The sequence below is a fragment of the Coccinella septempunctata genome, chromosome 2, assembly GCF_907165205.1.
Source record: "Coccinella septempunctata chromosome 2, icCocSept1.1, whole genome shotgun sequence".
In the NCBI taxonomy this organism is placed as follows: domain Eukaryota; kingdom Metazoa; phylum Arthropoda; class Insecta; order Coleoptera; family Coccinellidae; genus Coccinella; species Coccinella septempunctata.
Genome location: NC_058190.1, coordinates 34578253 through 34595920, shown reverse-complemented (window position 1 = coordinate 34595920; position 17668 = coordinate 34578253). Strand labels below are relative to the sequence as shown.

Below are 17668 nucleotides of genomic sequence, written 5' to 3'. Positions count from 1 at the left end.
TTAGAGGTTCTTTGGGACGGTTTCTTTTATATTTACACATTGAACTCTATGGGAACTCTCATAGAGTTCAATGTATTTACAAAACGATTTTTATTTTCAAATTTTCAATCAGAATTCAGAATGATAATTCCAGAGAGGGGTATATGAAGGACTCGAGGAAGTATTTTATTTCCATATTCCTTTTTATTCGAAAGAAATAAAAAAGGAATAGTATATTCCACATCCATAATCTATTTATTATATACTAGCTGACCCGGCAAACCTAGTTTTGCCATTTAAATTATTTCTAGGGTAGATAATAATAACTAACGTCCAGTTTCATAATCAAATTTAAAGTCACTTTAAGCTTAAAGCTTCCTTTAGTGTCATTTTTAGTAGGGTTAAAGGAAGCTTTAAAATTAAAGCTACTTTAGGTTTCATTATGAAACCGGCCGTAACTTATCGTGATTGTGTGACAATGTGGCATATGAGTAAAGGAGACGTGCTGTGGATGATATTCCATAAACAAAAATGTGTCTATGGTTGCTCGATTGGTCGTAAGAAAAAGGAATGCCTTTTTTTCTGTTCTGTACAATTTTTTTTTGGGAATACAGTACAATCGCGATACTGTGAACACTCGCTCGTTAGAATGGCTCAATAGCGTGAACAACATTGTTTCTGCCAAAAAGGGTGCAAACTAAGATCTCACAATTTTTTCAACCATTGTAAATCTTCGATAAGAATGTATTTTAGTTTTATTAGATAATAAATCTGTATAGCAATATGTTTTAGAGTTTGTATTTCAGTGACCTCCGGTAACATTAACAACCTCTATTTTGTGAACAACCCTCGTTTTATTCTGTTCACGTTATCGCGATTGTACTGTATTTTGTTATATAAACCTTGCCCTAACAATAATGAACACAACAAAAAAAGAATTGTCCAATTTGGTGCTCGTTTGAACAATAAAGCATTTCGAAGTAAACCATAGATCCTCTTTTATTAATATAGATTTATTAATTATTGCTTTTTTTATTCCTTATGCAACGTGAGTTCTGATTCTTTTTTATATTTTAACTAGTCGGATTCAAGGATTTCGAATCGAGTTATTGAAGGTGAGCTCCATAACTCGGTAGCATTGTTTCGACAATATATGTAATATTAATAGGAGAGAAATCGAAATATAATGCTTATGATACATTCACGGACGGTTTCATAATCTAACCTAAAGTTCCTTAAAATTTAAAGCCTTCTTTAACCCTATTAAAAAAGACAGTAAAGGAAGCTTTAAGCTTAATGTGACTTTAAAGCTGAATTATGGCAAAGCAAAAGCAGTGGGAAAAAACTTATCTCCTGATTCAACCATGTGGTTTCGTTCAAGATATTGGCTAGTTAGATATTATTTACGTGGTAATGAAAATGAAAACTTAGGGTTGCCGAATTGTTCTGATTATTTTTTAATAACTTACACGATTTTATGAAATGGCTCATTTCGATTCCAACTGATAGAAGAGACTTAGTACACAACTGTAAAAAATAGAATAATATGTACCTCAAAATCTCACCACTAAAATTCGTTTAAATTATTCACGAATTTTTTTAAAATGGGCATCACAATCTTCTTGTTCGAACATTCCAACAATCGTCGTAAAAATGGGATGAAATGGGGAACATCATAGCACTTTTTCAACATAACTAACATGAGCACTTCCAAGAAACTGCCTGGATTTTCTACATTTTTTTTCACCCTGAATTGCACACGATACATCAATTATGATTCTCTCAAAAGTGACCTAATGCATCTAATCCGATGAACTCGGTACTGAAGCATTCATTGTCCAGCCATATGTTTATGTTTTGTTTCGTTTTTGCGATGCCGGAGTTACCTTCCACAGTCCCATACTTGAAATTCAATGAAATTTTGTCGAAATTCTAGGGGTGCATGGTATCTCAGCCATCTTGGATATTTTATATAGACAATTTTTGGTTAAAGGACTTATTTTGATGAGTTCTACATTCTGTCAAAGAAAAAGCCTCACCTTTGAAAACACACCCTGTTCAAATTTCTATTTTCATAGTTCGGAAATGAATTCTCTTTTGAGAAGTGTTTTTTTTTCGAAAAATGAAAGCGCGGATAGAGAAAAATTGTTAGTAAAATGACACATATTTTCATGGTAGCAGGCACTGAAGATTTTTTGGGTGTGATTTGAATATAAGTTCTACTCTGTAATCTGTGATATAAGTGACATAAAGTGTTGTTGACGAAAGCATAGATGTATAATACTAACTAAACTTGGTATTATAGGTCCATGGACGAAAGGCTCATTTCCATAGACTTTATTAGTCTATGCTCATTTTAAATGTTTGATCCTCATGACCAGTGAAGATATTTTTGATGTTATAAATTTATTATCTTCCTTCTTCTCTTCAATCTAGAAAGAATGAAGATTGCAGATCAAAATAAAATGGCGAATATTTTAGGGAGAACACTTTCGGTATATAAGGTGACAATTTAAAAACTTGCCAGGCCAATTATGTCACGACAAGGATGATTTAAGAGAAAATGCCGGAACAGGTCAATTTTTATTCGGAGGGGACATATTTTGAGCAGAATTGTAAGCCGAAATCGCCTGAACCCTAGGTGTAGGGGTTATCACCCCTAAATTCTTAATAGGGAATAGGGGGTGAGATTTAACTCAATTGAAAGATCACTTGTCCCTCTACATGAATACTATGATTTGCAAATTGTTATTGATTCCTGGAAGTAGTTACAGGAGGTGACAATTTGAAATTGTCATGAATATATCATCATGAATATAGGTATCATATATTGTGTACAATAGAAATTTACAAATATATTCAGTAGCAATGTATCAATAAAAGATTTTAGCTTTGGCACTTTGAAGACAGGTGAATTGTTTAAGTCCCTCATACCGTTCAGTCAGTGACTGCCCGTTCATAAAAGAAGTGATAATGGTAATGTTGATAGTGAGCTACGATGTTAACGCTTAAATAATAAAATATTCATAAAATATTTTTGACGGAATACCATTATCATTATGCTTTACATCAACATTGATGGGAACAGTATCGTAGTAGCTCTATTATTCAAGCGTTTTAACATCGTAGCTCACCATTACATTACCATTACCACTAACATCATTGTGAAAGGGCAGTGAACCACAACCACGGACGCTACAATAATTAACCATTTGCATAAAAAATGGAAAATTTGTTAAATAATCTAAGATGTCTAAGAACATTTTATAATAAGTCATGACTACTGGAAAATGCAGCCAACATCAACTAGTTTGAATCGAAATTCATTTCCTTATGGCGACACTAGCACATCTATCGGATAAAAAATTAATCGTCTACAGGCATTGAACCAGAGAGGTTCTCTACAGAATGGGACAAAAAATCTGTGGTTCGTTCTCCAACCAGAGATAAACAGTTTATTTTAGTGTTCTGTGGTTTTAATCACAGAGTACAGAGTTATGGAGAGTAGAGAGAAGGAGAACGATCGCTGCTTTGAGACCACAGATTTTTTGTCCCCTGAAATATGTACCAATAGTAGTAGTTCATGCTTTTGCCAACAGTCGCGCTGGCCATCACGAGAGTGCGAAATTTTGTTTACACAAATCAAATTGTAGTTGGCTCGTTGGCTGAGTGAACTGTTTCCCTGGTGACAGATGATAGGAATATTATTATTGTCGATTTTTGATAAGAGAACAACATATGACCATGGTGAAATGTTGAAGCGTGCGCTAGTATAAGAGTGTTTTGTCATCGGAAAGAAAAGGAGAAGAGATAAAATTTCCGAGAGCATTTTTGAGAGAAAATTGGAAAAAACCTTATCTCAAGAATCAACTCCCAATCAATTTGTGTGTCAAGAGCACTTCTGCGATGAAGATATCAAAAAGATGATGGATTCATTATAAACGAAATCGAAATTGTCATCCCTCGTGAGAAGTTGTTCAGAAGTAAATATTCTTGAAGAATTTTGTTGGCATAACATAATATATGGTTTATATCGGTTCTCAGCTGAGTATTGGCAAAAGAATCTTCTCTAATACCTAAGTGATAAATCTGAGACTGCTACCTTTTGTTGTCTGGATGTGTACTACTCCTCACTACGGATTTATATTATTTTGAAGATTAGTAAACCAACTAACATAGCTGCTTTCAATAAACAATGATAAACAAAAGTAGGTACAATTTTTTTGATCAGTGATTTCTTTTGAATTTCATTGATTTCGACTTGCATTTTATTGCATAATATTCAGAGAACTCATATTCAATATAGATTTGAAGAAAGTTATTTGAAAAATCATCAGAAAAACCACGATGACACATAACCTTAAATAACATGAAGGCTGTTCATTTCACATTGACGCTTGAATCCCCACTCCTTATCGATACCCGCTGTAATCGCAGCGACACCTATTTTCTCCGTTTTTGGAGACACATTTTTAGTACGGCGATCGTTCTCCTTCTCTCTACTCTCCATATACAGAGTAGTGGTTTTTAGACCATAAATTATTAGGTCTATGGTCAAAGATATGTGTAATATCTTTGTCTATGGTATATTAGTGTTCTGTGGTTTTCACCACTTATTTGTGTTCTGTGGTTTTTTACTTTGAAATAACCAAGACATAATATTATTATGTCTATGGAAATAACAAAGAGGTTAGTCTTTGGAAATAACCTCAACAATTTTGTTATTTCATAAGCAAGTTCGATATAAATCGGGTGCAAAAATGCCAACAATTGGGATAAAAAAAGAATTACTTTTCAAATCACTTGGTCAAAAATATACTGATGAGGAATTTGGAAAACTTTGTTTTCAGTTCGGATTAGAACTAGATGAAATAACAAGTGAGAAACGTATGGCGTGTAAGGAACTTGGCCAAGTTGATGTTTCGGTTGGGGACTCCGAGGAGATTATTTATAAAATAGATATTCCTGCTAATCGGTATGATTTACTTTGTTTGGAAGGCTTGGTCTTGGGTATTAAAACATTTCTTGGACAAATATCACCTCCTGTTTTCAAATCATTAAAACCTAGAGGAAAAGGCTTAATCCAGATGAAAGTTCTACCCAATACAGCAAAAATACGACCCTTTGTTGTTGCTGCCGTGTTACGGGATTTGTACTTCACTAAAGATAGTTATGATAGCTTCATTGATTTGCAAGATAAACTCCACCAGAATATATGTAGAAAACGTTCTTTGGTATCTATAGGAACACATGATTTGGACACTTTGGAACCTCCTTTTATATATGATGCTAAACATCCTAAAGATATCAAATTTGTTCCATTGAACCATGACAAGGAATTGGATGCTGAAAGTATAATGCAATTATATTCATCACATGTTCAACTGAAACAATATTTGCATATTATCAGGAATAGTCCAGTCTATCCTGTTATAACTGACAACAAGGGAGTTGTTTTAAGTCTACCACCAATAATTAATGGAAATCACTCAAAAATAACATTGCAAACAAAAAATGTTTTTATAGAGGTGACAGCAACTGATTTAACTAAAGCAAATATTGTTCTAGACACACTTGTTTGTATGTTCAGTCAATACTGTAAAAATAAGTGTACTTCAGAGTATTGTGAAGTCGTTTATCCTGATGGGGCATGCCATTTATACCCACAACTTGTTTATAGAAAAGAAGTTATTTCAGTAGACAAGGTTAACAATATAATTGGTATTAATGAAACAGAAAAATGCATTGAAACACTCTTGTCCAAAATGTCTCTAACTGCTACATTAAAAAGTGAATCTGAATTAGAAGTTCAAATTCCACCTACAAGACATGATGTTATTCATCCATGTGATATTTATGAAGATGTTGCTATTGCTTATGGATATAATAATATTCATAGGGCTCTGCCTAACACAAACACCATAGGAAATCCATTGCCAATAAATAAACTATCTGATTTACTTAGAAATGTGATTGCTCAGGCTGGATTCACTGAAGCATTAACATTCTCTTTATGTTCTGAAGAGGATGTATCGACTAAGTTAGGACATACTAAAGTACAAGCAGTTCATATTTCTAATCCTAAAACACTAGAATTTCAAGTATGCAGAACTACTCTATTACCAGGTATTCTGAAAACTATTGCAGCAAACAAAAAGATGCCATTACCACTGAAAATTTTTGAAGTTTCTGATGTCATCTTGAGGGACGAAACATCTGAAGTGGGAGCAAGAAATGAAAGGAGGTTATGTGCTGTTAATTGTAACAGGAATGCAGGATTTGAGGTTGTGCATGGGTTACTTGATCGTGTTATGCTGGCTTTAGATGTGCCTAAAGGATCCAATAATTCTTCAAAAGGGTACAACTTACGAAAATCCAGTGATCCAACATTTTTTCCTGGACGATCAGCAGAGATATGTTGGAATTCAAAAACTATTGGGAAAATCGGGGTTCTCCATCCAGATGTTTTGCTGAAGTTTGACTTGGTGAATCCTTGCTCGGCAATTGAAATAGAAATAGAATCTTTTTTGTAAGCTATTTATAATAAAGGATCAAAGATATTTCACATTTCTTTGAATATTACCAATTTTTCAATTAGTCCGCATATAACATTATGACAAAAACAAAAAACTGTATACTCATATATTTTATACTTTCACAATTTAACTTTTTCCATAATCTAGTATTTCAACGATGCTTTCATCTTTCTGACTCCAAACAGGTTCATAATTCATGGTTGGGAATAGCTTAGTATTTTGACATGTATTACAAGACCATTTCAAATTCTTTTTTTTAATTCTTACTTTGCAGTTGATACCTGGTAATAACAATGTTTTACAAGCTTTACAGATTCTTCTTTTCATGTCCACATCACTAAAAATTAAAGCTTTACGGTATTAGAGTCATTGATTTCCATCTTACCATACATACATTCTCTGTACAGATTTCTTTGAAACTTGAATCATAAGATTTGAACAGCTTTTGGACACTGTAGTATTTGCGGAGTTGCTATCCATGAGTTGATTTGCAATCTGAAAATTCTTTAATCGTGGAAATATTCTTTAATTTCAACAAAAAATTTTAATTTGGTAAATACCTGGTACAGATAATTTATTCTTTCTAGACTCTCTTTCGCTGGACATTTTTTTGGACGGCTCATTTCAAACTTCAATAATTGGCAATTCCATATACATATAAAATAATGGATAAAAGTGCTTGTGGGGGTGGTTGTTCGCAAAGATTATATTATTATTATTAACTCTATACTTTGGTTGTTTCTTTCTTTCTTTCCTTCCAATACCCATTGAACTTTAGTTCAATGCTAATACCACAGATTACAGAGTAGAATGGCTAATAGTGCTAATACCCCACTCTGGGCAGCAATACTTTGGTTGTTCCCTTCCTCTATCTACGGTTGTTCCTCGTTTTTGTTGTTGTTGTCATTATAGATATAGGTTAGGTTCACCCTTAGAACATAGAATTCTAAGAAGACGGCTGTGGATTAGGTTAACTCATAGAAATTATAACTTAGGTTAGTATATATTATTCTGTGTTAGTATGTCTATGGTTAACTCGATATTCTTTGATTATCAGGTCTATGGTTAAAATTAAGAAAATGAAAAACAGAAACAAGACTTTCCCTTTCTCTATGTGAAAAACCATTGAACTAAAGAAAGAAAAAAAATTTCTTTCTTTAGTTCAATGTGAAAAACAGAGAATTGAGTGCTCTTCTCTTTCCTTTTCTCTATGATAAAAAGAATAGCTCTTTGATAATAGGGTTAAAATCTAACACACTGCTAAAAATAGGAGTTTTTGAAATTTATCATATTTTCCCGTGTAATAATTATCATACCGGCAAATATATTCAATTCATGCAAAAAATATTAGAATAATGCATTTCTGCATTCGCTCTATACCCCTGTTTGTTTCTAGGAGGGTCTCAACTGTTACTCTAAGAAAATGTTCAACTATGCCTGCGGAGAAAAGAGTCAATGAAAATTCATTTGATAAGCATGTAAATGAACTGCAGAGTCTCACTACTGTTTTCGCCAAAAACAGAACCAAACTACCCAAAAGGGAACCATTTGTTAAGAATTTATTCTTAGGTAAAGTAGATACAGAAATTCTCACCTATCCAGAGCTTAGTAAACAAGATATTGACGAATTAGAAACCGCAACTAATATTTTACAGAAAATTATGAATCAGCAAGGTGAACCAGAGGATATCAAAGAAGCATTGCATAGGATGAAAATGCAAAAATGTTTAGGATTACAATGTTCCTTAGAAATTGGTGGTAGAGAATTCAATCAAAGTGAACACTGTCGATTCAATGAAATATTACTTAATAATCGTTTCAAATACAGTTTGTTGAATAATGAACTCTGTATAAATATTTTATCTCAGTTTGGTACTGATGAACAAAAATCTAAGTATCTAGGAAAATTACTGAATGGAGAAATTTTGTCATCTATAAGTATAGCAAATAATTCTGATGATCCTAATAAGCTAAGGGCCTATATAAATGAAGATTTGGATTCATATATACTGAAAGGAATGAAGAGGTGTATTCACAATGGTGCTAATGCAGATTTGTTTATTATTTTTGCACGAAATGGAGATGTGGTGAAAAATTCTTTACAAGAAGGTGACTTTACAGCATATATAGTTGATAAGTTTACACCAGGAATTACTATTGAAGAAATTGATGTTAATGACCCAAGCTTAGAAGGAATATGTAATATAGTTTTCAATGATGTTGTGGTAACTAAAGAGAATATAATAGGTCTAAGTGAGATGGGTAAAGATGTATTAACAAAGGCGTTACCTGATTTCCATCTGAATATGAGTGTATTGAATCTTAATATTATGAAAAAATTGGCAAGTTCCCTTTCTGCGGATTTGCTAATGAATGCAGTTCCAGGTGAAGAAATATATCGAACAGAAGCAATAACATCAATAATGAGTGAAATTTTATCATATGTTTATATGGTAGAAAGTATGGTTTACCTGACATCAGGACTTATGAGCACTTATGAGAATCAAGACTGTGATATTGAGTGTTTGATAACAAGAATATTTTCAACAGAATTATGTTTGAAATCTACTTCTTTAGGTTTGAGCCTAGTTGGGACATCTTCTATTAATTCCAACCATTTTGGTCAACAATTACATAGGGAAGCATTAACACAATATATCTCTTATGAGAATGAAAATATGGCAAAACTTTTGGTTGGATTATTAGGAATACAGCATTCGGGTAAATACTTAGGGGACACTGTCAAGAAATTAAGAAATCCAATGTTTAATGGAACCTTTTTGCTGAAGAATTTATGGCAAAATAGAAAACAAGGAAATGATAACCCAAGTTTGATATTAGAGTTGAAAAATTATCTTCATCCCACGTGTCAAGAAGCCGCTGATGAAATTGAATATTGTGTTCTTAGATTGCAGTATGCAACTGAATCATTTGTAGGTAGATACGGAATTGATGCTTTAAACTGTCACAATCATTTGAGGAGATTATCTGAATCTGCCATGCACATATATGCCATGATTTCATGTTTGAGTAGAGCATCCCGATCCTATTGCATAGGCTTGGAAAATAATGAATCAGAAATATTATTAGCAAATGTAGTTTGTCGAAACTCCTTCAAATATGTAAAGGCCAATTTGAATGATGTGATACAGGAATGTCTTATCATGGATGATCCTCTGAAAGTTTTATCAGATAATTTGTACAGCAAGAAAAATTATTATTTTGCCCACCCATTGTCAAGGAATTTCTAAATGTATATAAATTGTGCACTCAAAATCGATCATAAAAAAAATAGGATTCCTTAGTTAGATACATAATGAAGAATAGCAGAAATTGTATACATAACTAAACCATAATAATTTTGTCTGACTGTGTTCCTCTGGTGTGCTATACTTTTTTGCAAATAAACATTTCTACTATATCTTGTGAATTCCATATCAGTGCATAATTATGAAACAAATTCCCCGCCGCTTCTATCTGTTCGATATTCTGAAAAATTACTTAAGGAATTGCCACGCAGTTTCCACCAACAGATACAATTATTCATTTCCTTTTCTGAAAGTTTTATCTTAATACACGACCGTCTCCAGGTGGCAATTCCTACAATTTTTGCTTGAAACTTGAAAGTAGAAATAAACTCCCAAGTTTTCTAGGCAAGAGATTTTAACTAGTATCATTCGATGAAAAATTCCAAGAAGAATATTCTCTGAAAGTTTCATCTTGATGTACAACTATCTTCAGGAGTAAATTCGAAGCCATTGAACTCTCAGCCAACTTCAACTAGTTTAAATCAAAATTTCGCCATCTGTCGACAAAAACATGAACTACCATATTGGTACCAGAGCAGTGAACTAATAACCCATGGGTTATTAGTTCACTGTACCAGAGTCTCTGTTGGTACATATTTTAATCATTGAACTAAAGTTCAATGTTCAATGATTTTAATGGACAAAAAATCTATGGTCTCAAAGCAGCGATCGTTCTCCTTCTCTCTACTCTCTGTAGAAATAACCTTCAAATTCAACAGAAAAACTGTTAAAACTCTAATTACCTTAATTATTAAAAAAAACTCTAATTTTGAAAATGGAAAATACTACCCCTAACGATGAAATTTTAGAACTCAAATGCCAGTTCGATACTCTTACAAGACCTGACGGCTCAGTTCTATTTTGTGAAGGTGCAGCATTTATTGTCTTTGTGATATGGTTGTTATATTTTACTACTGAATGATTTTAGGAGAAACAACAGTTTTGGCAGGAGTTTATGGTCCAGTTGAATGTAAAGGATCAAAATTGTTAACAGATAAAGCATTCATAGAGATGAATTTCAGACCAAAATCTGGTCTTCCTTGTATGCAATGTGCATATCACATTTTTGTTTGAGTAACTTAGTATTTTTCAGGTGTGCAAGATAAATTTTTTGAGGCAACTCTCAAGACTACATGTGAAGCTGCATTAGCAGCTGCATTACATCCTAGATCGTCTATTGTAATTACTATACAAGAAATGCATAACAATGGCCAGGTGAATATGTGATAATTTCAAATAACCCCAAACGTTCATTCTCATATTATTTCAGTTATTATCATGTGCTATCAACGCCACATGTCTAGCCTGTTTGGATTCAAATATAGATATGAAGTTTTTATTTGCATCAACAACATGTTTTTTGACTACTGAGGGCAATCTAGAAATGAAAACACCTAAAAAGAATTATATTCAAGCGATATTCGTATTTACTTTTGATAGTATGAAGGGTCATTTACTAGTTTCACATACAGAGGGGGTTTTTTCTTTAGAAAATTATAAATCAGCCTTGGAGAAATGTAGGGAGCAGAGTAAACATGTTTTTAAATTCATGAAAAATCAAATAACACGCCGAATTTGTACTTGAGGCTGTAATATTTTGAACAAATTGTTGTAAATTGATTTTTTCTTATTGATAGTCTATTTTCTTATGATATTTGAAGCTGAGAAGTTATTTTCTTTTCCTACCATACTTTGAGTTTTGAATTCCCTCAATCTGAATACCCACAGTTGTGGTTTAACCCACATATTACTTCCTACAAAATCTTAAAATTTTAAATTTGTTAAAAAAATTTTTTTTTTACATCTTTGATCATAGACATAGTCTCTGTCTTGATACCTACCTCTATGATACGATCATTTTTCCGTTTGTCTTTAAGAATATCCACCAAATATTTCGAAGCCTACCCTGCCTACCTACCTGACGACCAAGAGGCGACATTAACGGCCGGTTTCATAATCAAACCTAAAGTCGCTTTATTTTTAAAGCCTCCTTTAACCCTACTAAAAATGACAGTAAAGGAAGCTTTAAGCTTAAAGTGACGTTAAATTCGATTATGAAACTGGACGTAAAAGATTTTAGAGATATTAGAGAGTTGAAGTGCGCACAGAACGTTAGCCTGAACGTAAACGTTAACGTGAGAAATAACGTCAGATATAACGTTTACGTGTTGTAATGAAATTTGAGTTGAAGTGCTGTCATCATGAAACGTCAGACGTTAAACATAACCTATCAATTTGATTTTGCTTTCGTTTCGCGTGAACTCTCTTTTATCTAATATTGAGCTCCGACAGCTGAAATAACATTTGGAATATTGATGTTCTAATGATTTATATGCCTAATAAAGAGAATTTTTAGCTTTGAAGTATTTTATTATCAATGAAATGTTCAAGTGCTAGAGACATCAGAATTGCAGTGTAGTTTCAGCTATTTCCTTATGTACTGAATGTAATCTGATAACACAGTAATTTAACTTAATCCTTTTGATAACTTTCAAATCACTGCTGATTTCCTATAATTTTCGTTCATTATGAGAAAATACACAGGAAATGTAAACAATGACAGTTTGAGGTTATCGAGAATTGCATTCAACAATCAAAATTCGGCCATTCGCGAGTCATCGGTGCTACTCGTTTAACGTTCGGTTAACGTACGTCGATGTTTAAGGTATACGTGGGAGACCGCTAGTTTACGTAGGCCGTAAAGCTGACGCTAACGTTAACGTTAAAAACGGACGAATGAGCATGCGTAGATGTCAATTATAACGTTAACGTTTACGTTCATGGCTGCACTTCAAGTCTCTATTATTATTAGAGAATTATTTTTGTTCTGTGGAGGTAACGACGAAGTTTCTTGGAGGCCACGTTTGCGTGAGAAAATGAGGTGTTCTGTGATGGGGCCCGACCTGACAGCTGACAGTTAAGTTAATCTATGCAGCTGACAACTCTCCTAACCTAACCTATTAGATTTGAAAAGGATTAAATGATGAAAATTTAATACTGAATGAATGAGATAATAATGAAGTTTTCTTGGATTCTTATTTTTTTAATCCCACGAATATGTTCAGCATGGGATTCAGAACAATTGGAAATTTTTGATGTAGTTGAAGAAGTACAAGAAAATTTTTATAGCCTCCTGAATGTTACCAACGTAAGTCAATTGATTGAATGCTGATCTACTTTTTGCGTATTTATAATTAATTTTGCAGGATGCTACTAATGATCAGATAAAGTCAGCCTTCAGAAAACTTTCGCTAAAACTGCACCCTGACAAAAATGTAGATAGAGATACTTCTGCTGAATTTAGGAATTTAGTGAGCGTTTATGATGTTTTGAAGACACCTTCGAAGAGAAAATATTATGATGATATATTGAAGAATGGTTTGCCCAATTGGAGGAGTGCAGTTTATTATTATCGATATGTTCGTAAAATGGGAATGACTGAAGTTTGCATTATTCTGTTTTTGATTATCTCAGTGGGACAGTACCTAGTGAACTGGGCAGCATACTTTGAAAAAAAATATGAATTGGTAAGTACTAAATGAACTGTTTAGATCTTAATAACACTTTTCCAAGTTTATAGTTGAATTTCACACTGAATTTTTAATATAGAGTCATTCGGGGCAACTGTGCGCACTTTTGCCTTTCAAGCCATACCCTGTTTCAAATATTGAAGCTAGGAAAATTAAAACATATTCATAAGATAGAGAATTTTCTAATCTATAAAAAAACATCAAAAAGCAAACAAACAAAAACCTTTTCTTTCCGCAAAAAAGAATTTAATAGAGAAAGTCGGAGTGCGTTCACATGCCCCTTATTGCGGGTAAGTGTGCGCAACCTCACGGGGTAAGTGAACGCAGTGCTTAGTGAACCACACAATCAAAACAAATTAGAAAATAATGTCATCAAAATGTTACAATATCAGAGAAATGCTGTTTATTGTCAATACAGAAGCGCCTTTTTACAAGCAGTGCATTATTGTTCGTGCCACAATTCCTGGTGAACACAACACTTGATACATTCCCTTGTTGGTGGGTCTTCATATTTTTCCGAACAAATAGGACAATACTGATCGAGTCTTAACCAAGAAAATCAACAATGTCATAATTTATTCCTCACTGAACTAATGCCCATATAATGAATCTATGCCCACACTTACCCGCGCACACTTTCCCCAGTAAGCCAAAATTTGAATTGACGTTCTTATATGGTTGAGCAGCTAAGAGAACCTAAAATTTTTTATTATATATTTAGATTAATATGCCCATGATCGAATAAAATATTGTTTAACACTGAGGGACTCGGAACTTGGACCTGGCAGAATTTGCAGAGATGTTAAAAAATAACAAGAAAACTAGTGAATTTGATTGATTGCAAATAAAAAGTTAAAGAAACGTGGCACGACGCACTCCTATGAAAAACTAATTTGGCGATTCTGCGAACTTGCTTCTCCTAAATGAACCCCTCTTTCATACATTGCATAGTCGAGATATACGCACTGCGTACACTTACCCACTGCGCTCACTTACCCCGAATGACTCTATATGTTCAACCTACACTGACAAATTGAGTGTTTCATTGTTCCATTTAGAAACTCCTTGAGAATGAACATGACTCTTTTGAATCACAGGATTGAATGTCTTATAATGAGCCATTATTTTTGAATACATATCTAAAGCCCGTTTGCAACAGCCGAGAATTCTCTGGAGAATTCTCTACAAAATTCTCGCAAGAAAAGGGCGGAGACTATTTAGTACGCAACTGAACAGAGAATTCTACCGAAAGTGCGTATGTAACAGTACATAATTCACGGCGCATGAAATCTCGAGTAAATTTTCTAGAGAATTCTCGGCTGTTGCAAACGGGCTTAAGATCATCTTAAAATTTCATGGAAGTGGCCTAGTATGTAAATGAAATTATTATAACTTAGTTTAACAAATAGATATGTATTATTATTCTTGTAGCCTTTGATTTTTCAAGAATTTCTTGTAATTTCACTGTTATTCTAGGAGCAAACTAGGAAAAAGAAAAGAAAAGATAGGGATAAAACTGAAATCCTTGAGCTGGAAAAACCCACTATTTATGACACATTACCAATACAAATACCTCGTTTGATTTGGTTCATTATTACATCTGTACCAAATGCTATAGTTGCTTTGAAATTGATGCTTTCATATCAAATTCAAGAAACCATAAAGAAGCCTCCACCAGAAGAGGTGCCTGTGGAAATTCCAAAGATTAAAACTGTCAGGAAGAGAAACAAAGGATTTTCAATTCCTGAAGGTATTTCCCAAATAAAATTATTTAATCTCATTTAACTCATCTTCTACATGATAGTGATGTAGATATCTTTATATTGGAAAACAATGAATGTGAGTTTTCATCTTTTTTTAGTCATCTAACTAATAATAATGTTGATATATTTCTCCATCAGTGTGTAGCATAAGTATATAGTATACAGAGTAAATTCACACACTGCTTTTATTCTGAAAATAAACAATAGAATAAAACCAGTGGTTTTATTCTGAAAATAAACAATAGAATAAAACCAGTGTGTGAATTTACTCCGTATACTATATAATAATAATGTATTTAATTATAAGCACTTCTATTCTATTTATCCTCATATGGTACCAGTTTTTTTTTTTTTGGAATTGACAGAGAATTGAACTTAAACTCCATAATAATTTGTTTCATCTGAGATGACATGAATTACTATTGTAACAATGTCAGTTAGTTTGAAGCTTATAGGCACTTACATCTTGAAATTTTATTCACAATATATGTTTAATCTATTGCAATTTGGTGCCCATCTTAAATGTGAAGAAGCCGATTGATTTTGTTTAGAATCAATCCTTCTGATTTTGAGTTTAAATGTTTGTGTACACAGAGAAGATTTTTGGTGTCCTTATGAGAGTTTTCATGAATTAATGAAGTGCTATGCTTCTGGCACTTGTAAATCCTCAGTGTCTAAGATGATATATAAAATCTACCTATTGATCTTCTGACATCAAAGGTAAATCTAATTTTAATCTTGTTTTTACTTTCAAGGTCCTAATTTTGAAACCACCTATAATCCAAAAACATCTCAAGATTCTGCATCGAATGCTCCTCCAATCAGTGGGGGTCTCTGGACAGATGATGACTTAACAGAACTAATCAAATTGATAAAAAAATATCCTGGTGGTTCAAGCAACCGCTGGGATATTATAGCAGAGGCTCTTGGACGTTCAGTACCAGAAGTAACTTATATGGCTGCTAAAGTAAAAGAAAATGGATATCGACTTCCAAACGAGGAAGAAAAAGTCTTAGAGCCTGTAGCTGTCAAGATGAAGACCAAGAAAGATATACTTCTACCAGAAGAAACTAAAGAAGTACAGAGTTGGAATCAAGATCAACAAAAAGCATTGGAAGAGGCTCTTCTCAGATATCCAAAAGGATGTAATGATAGATGGGATAGGATAGCAGAGCATGTACCAAACAAGAATAAAGTAAGATGATCAGATGTATATTTTAAGAAGTATTAAGATTTCGAGCAGGCAATTTCGCCAGTACTAGAATTGGTTGTGGGATATAGTTGACAGAAATTTAATGAAAGGGATACGATTAAATTTAAAATTTGCGATAAGTTCATCACTTTACAAGTGGATGAAAAAGTAACAAATTTTTGTTCGGATTTGAATATACTCGCCTCGAACGTGCGCAAAGATCGCCAAACTGCGTAACCATAGATTGAGTCAAAGTTATTAGTCTATGAGCGTAACAAGTGTAACAACCTAACAGTGATATTTTTCCTTCGTTTTGGCAACTACACTGAAAGTCAGCTGCTTCAAAGTCATAGACATATAGACATGGACTGTGCCTTCCCTTTATATCTATGTATGAAATACGGTCAAAAAAAGTGACAGAGAGAAATGCACGTCGGGCATGCAGTTGTCTTTTTCTAGAATTTTGATTGGTCCACACTCACCTCTATGTGAACAAAACAGAGACAGGTAAATTCCCGACGATCATTTCTCTCTTTCTATAAAAAAAGACATTTTCATGGTGACATTGCGCAGTCCATGTCTCTATGTCTATGTTCAAAGTAGTATACACTACACCAAGAAACAGACGAAAGAACCTTATGTGACTTTCGGAAACTTAAGGTTGATGTTCCATTCAATAATAGGTATAATAATTTTTACATTTCATGGATTCTCAACAATCCGAAGGAACAATTTGTTGGCTGTGTTTGCAGCGTTACTAGCTCGGCCATCGTCCATACCGACGCTACCTTCGGAAGTGTCCCATAACTTTTTCACATCTAGAGATATTTTAATTATTTTTTCGTTGCCTTTCGATTTTTATGATCCATAATCCAGAAAAAAATGAAAACTTCCCATTGCAAAAAGTCTTATATTTTTCAGGAAGAGTGTATCCTTAGATTCCGCTTCTTAGCTGAGAACCTTAAGAAACAGAAAGAAAAACAGAAAGAAGAAGATTCGGAGAAAAAGGAAGAAGACATCAAGGATTGACTGTGAAAATTGTTTATACCTATTAAAGTATTCCATATCAAGTTTATATTTTTTTATTCTAACAACTTTCCTTTCCTATATAAATCCTTTGATTGATTTGAATAAACAGTAGAATTTAGTGTAGGAGCTCAATTTCAGATTTAGTTTACAATTAGATTATATCAACACATTTTTGCGAAAATATCGTAATCGATGTTTTCCAACATAAACGTCGACTTTCGAATTCCATAGACTGAACGAAGGGAGATAGGTTAACGAAATTACTTGAATTGGATTCAACGTGTTCGCAAACCTATATTTGCATACCAAACTCTCGGATACCTATCACTAT

General features: G+C 33.3%; 5 protein-coding genes across 6 annotated transcripts; 4 read left to right on the top strand and 1 right to left on the bottom strand.

Moving 5' to 3' along the window:
- The first annotated feature begins 4660 nt into the window (after positions 1-4660).
- Positions 4661-6539, top strand: LOC123308611 (phenylalanine--tRNA ligase beta subunit). The gene has a single exon (XM_044891345.1). It carries the CDS (start codon positions 4740-4742, stop codon positions 6510-6512), a length of 1773 nt encoding a protein of 590 aa, XP_044747280.1. The 5' UTR covers positions 4661-4739; the 3' UTR covers positions 6513-6539.
- Positions 6540-6607: 68 nt separating this feature from the next.
- LOC123308616 (ribonuclease P protein subunit rpr2-like) lies at positions 6608-7305 on the bottom strand. Of its 2 annotated transcripts, none has more exons than XM_044891354.1 (3): positions 7076-7305; positions 6910-7019; positions 6608-6852 (listed from the first exon to the last, which is right to left on the bottom strand). In XM_044891354.1, exons 1-3 carry the CDS (start codon positions 7136-7138, stop codon positions 6642-6644), a joined length of 384 nt encoding a protein of 127 aa, XP_044747289.1. In that variant the 5' UTR covers positions 7139-7305; the 3' UTR covers positions 6608-6641. The 2 variants fall into 2 exon arrangements, with proteins under 2 accessions (XP_044747289.1, XP_044747290.1); XM_044891355.1 differs by having other exon boundaries at positions 6910-7010.
- A 449-nt stretch (positions 7306-7754) lies between these two features.
- Positions 7755-9936, top strand: LOC123308610 (complex I assembly factor ACAD9, mitochondrial). Its single transcript, XM_044891344.1, has one exon. The coding sequence runs from the start codon at positions 7871-7873 to the stop codon at positions 9764-9766; it is 1896 nt and encodes a 631-aa protein (XP_044747279.1). The 5' UTR covers positions 7755-7870; the 3' UTR covers positions 9767-9936.
- A 554-nt stretch (positions 9937-10490) lies between these two features.
- Positions 10491-11483, top strand: LOC123308614 (exosome complex component RRP46). Its single transcript, XM_044891352.1, has 4 exons — positions 10491-10692; positions 10752-10865; positions 10917-11038; positions 11094-11483. The coding sequence occupies exons 1-4, from the start codon at positions 10599-10601 to the stop codon at positions 11406-11408; spliced, it is 645 nt and encodes a 214-aa protein (XP_044747287.1). The 5' UTR covers positions 10491-10598; the 3' UTR covers positions 11409-11483.
- Positions 11484-12776: 1293 nt separating this feature from the next.
- On the top strand, positions 12777-17378 carry LOC123308612 (dnaJ homolog subfamily C member 1). Its single transcript, XM_044891346.1, has 5 exons — positions 12777-12971; positions 13030-13350; positions 14830-15103; positions 15872-16311; positions 17230-17378. The coding sequence occupies exons 1-5, from the start codon at positions 12825-12827 to the stop codon at positions 17335-17337; spliced, it is 1290 nt and encodes a 429-aa protein (XP_044747281.1). The 5' UTR covers positions 12777-12824; the 3' UTR covers positions 17338-17378.
- Positions 17379-17668: the final 290 nt, after the last annotated feature.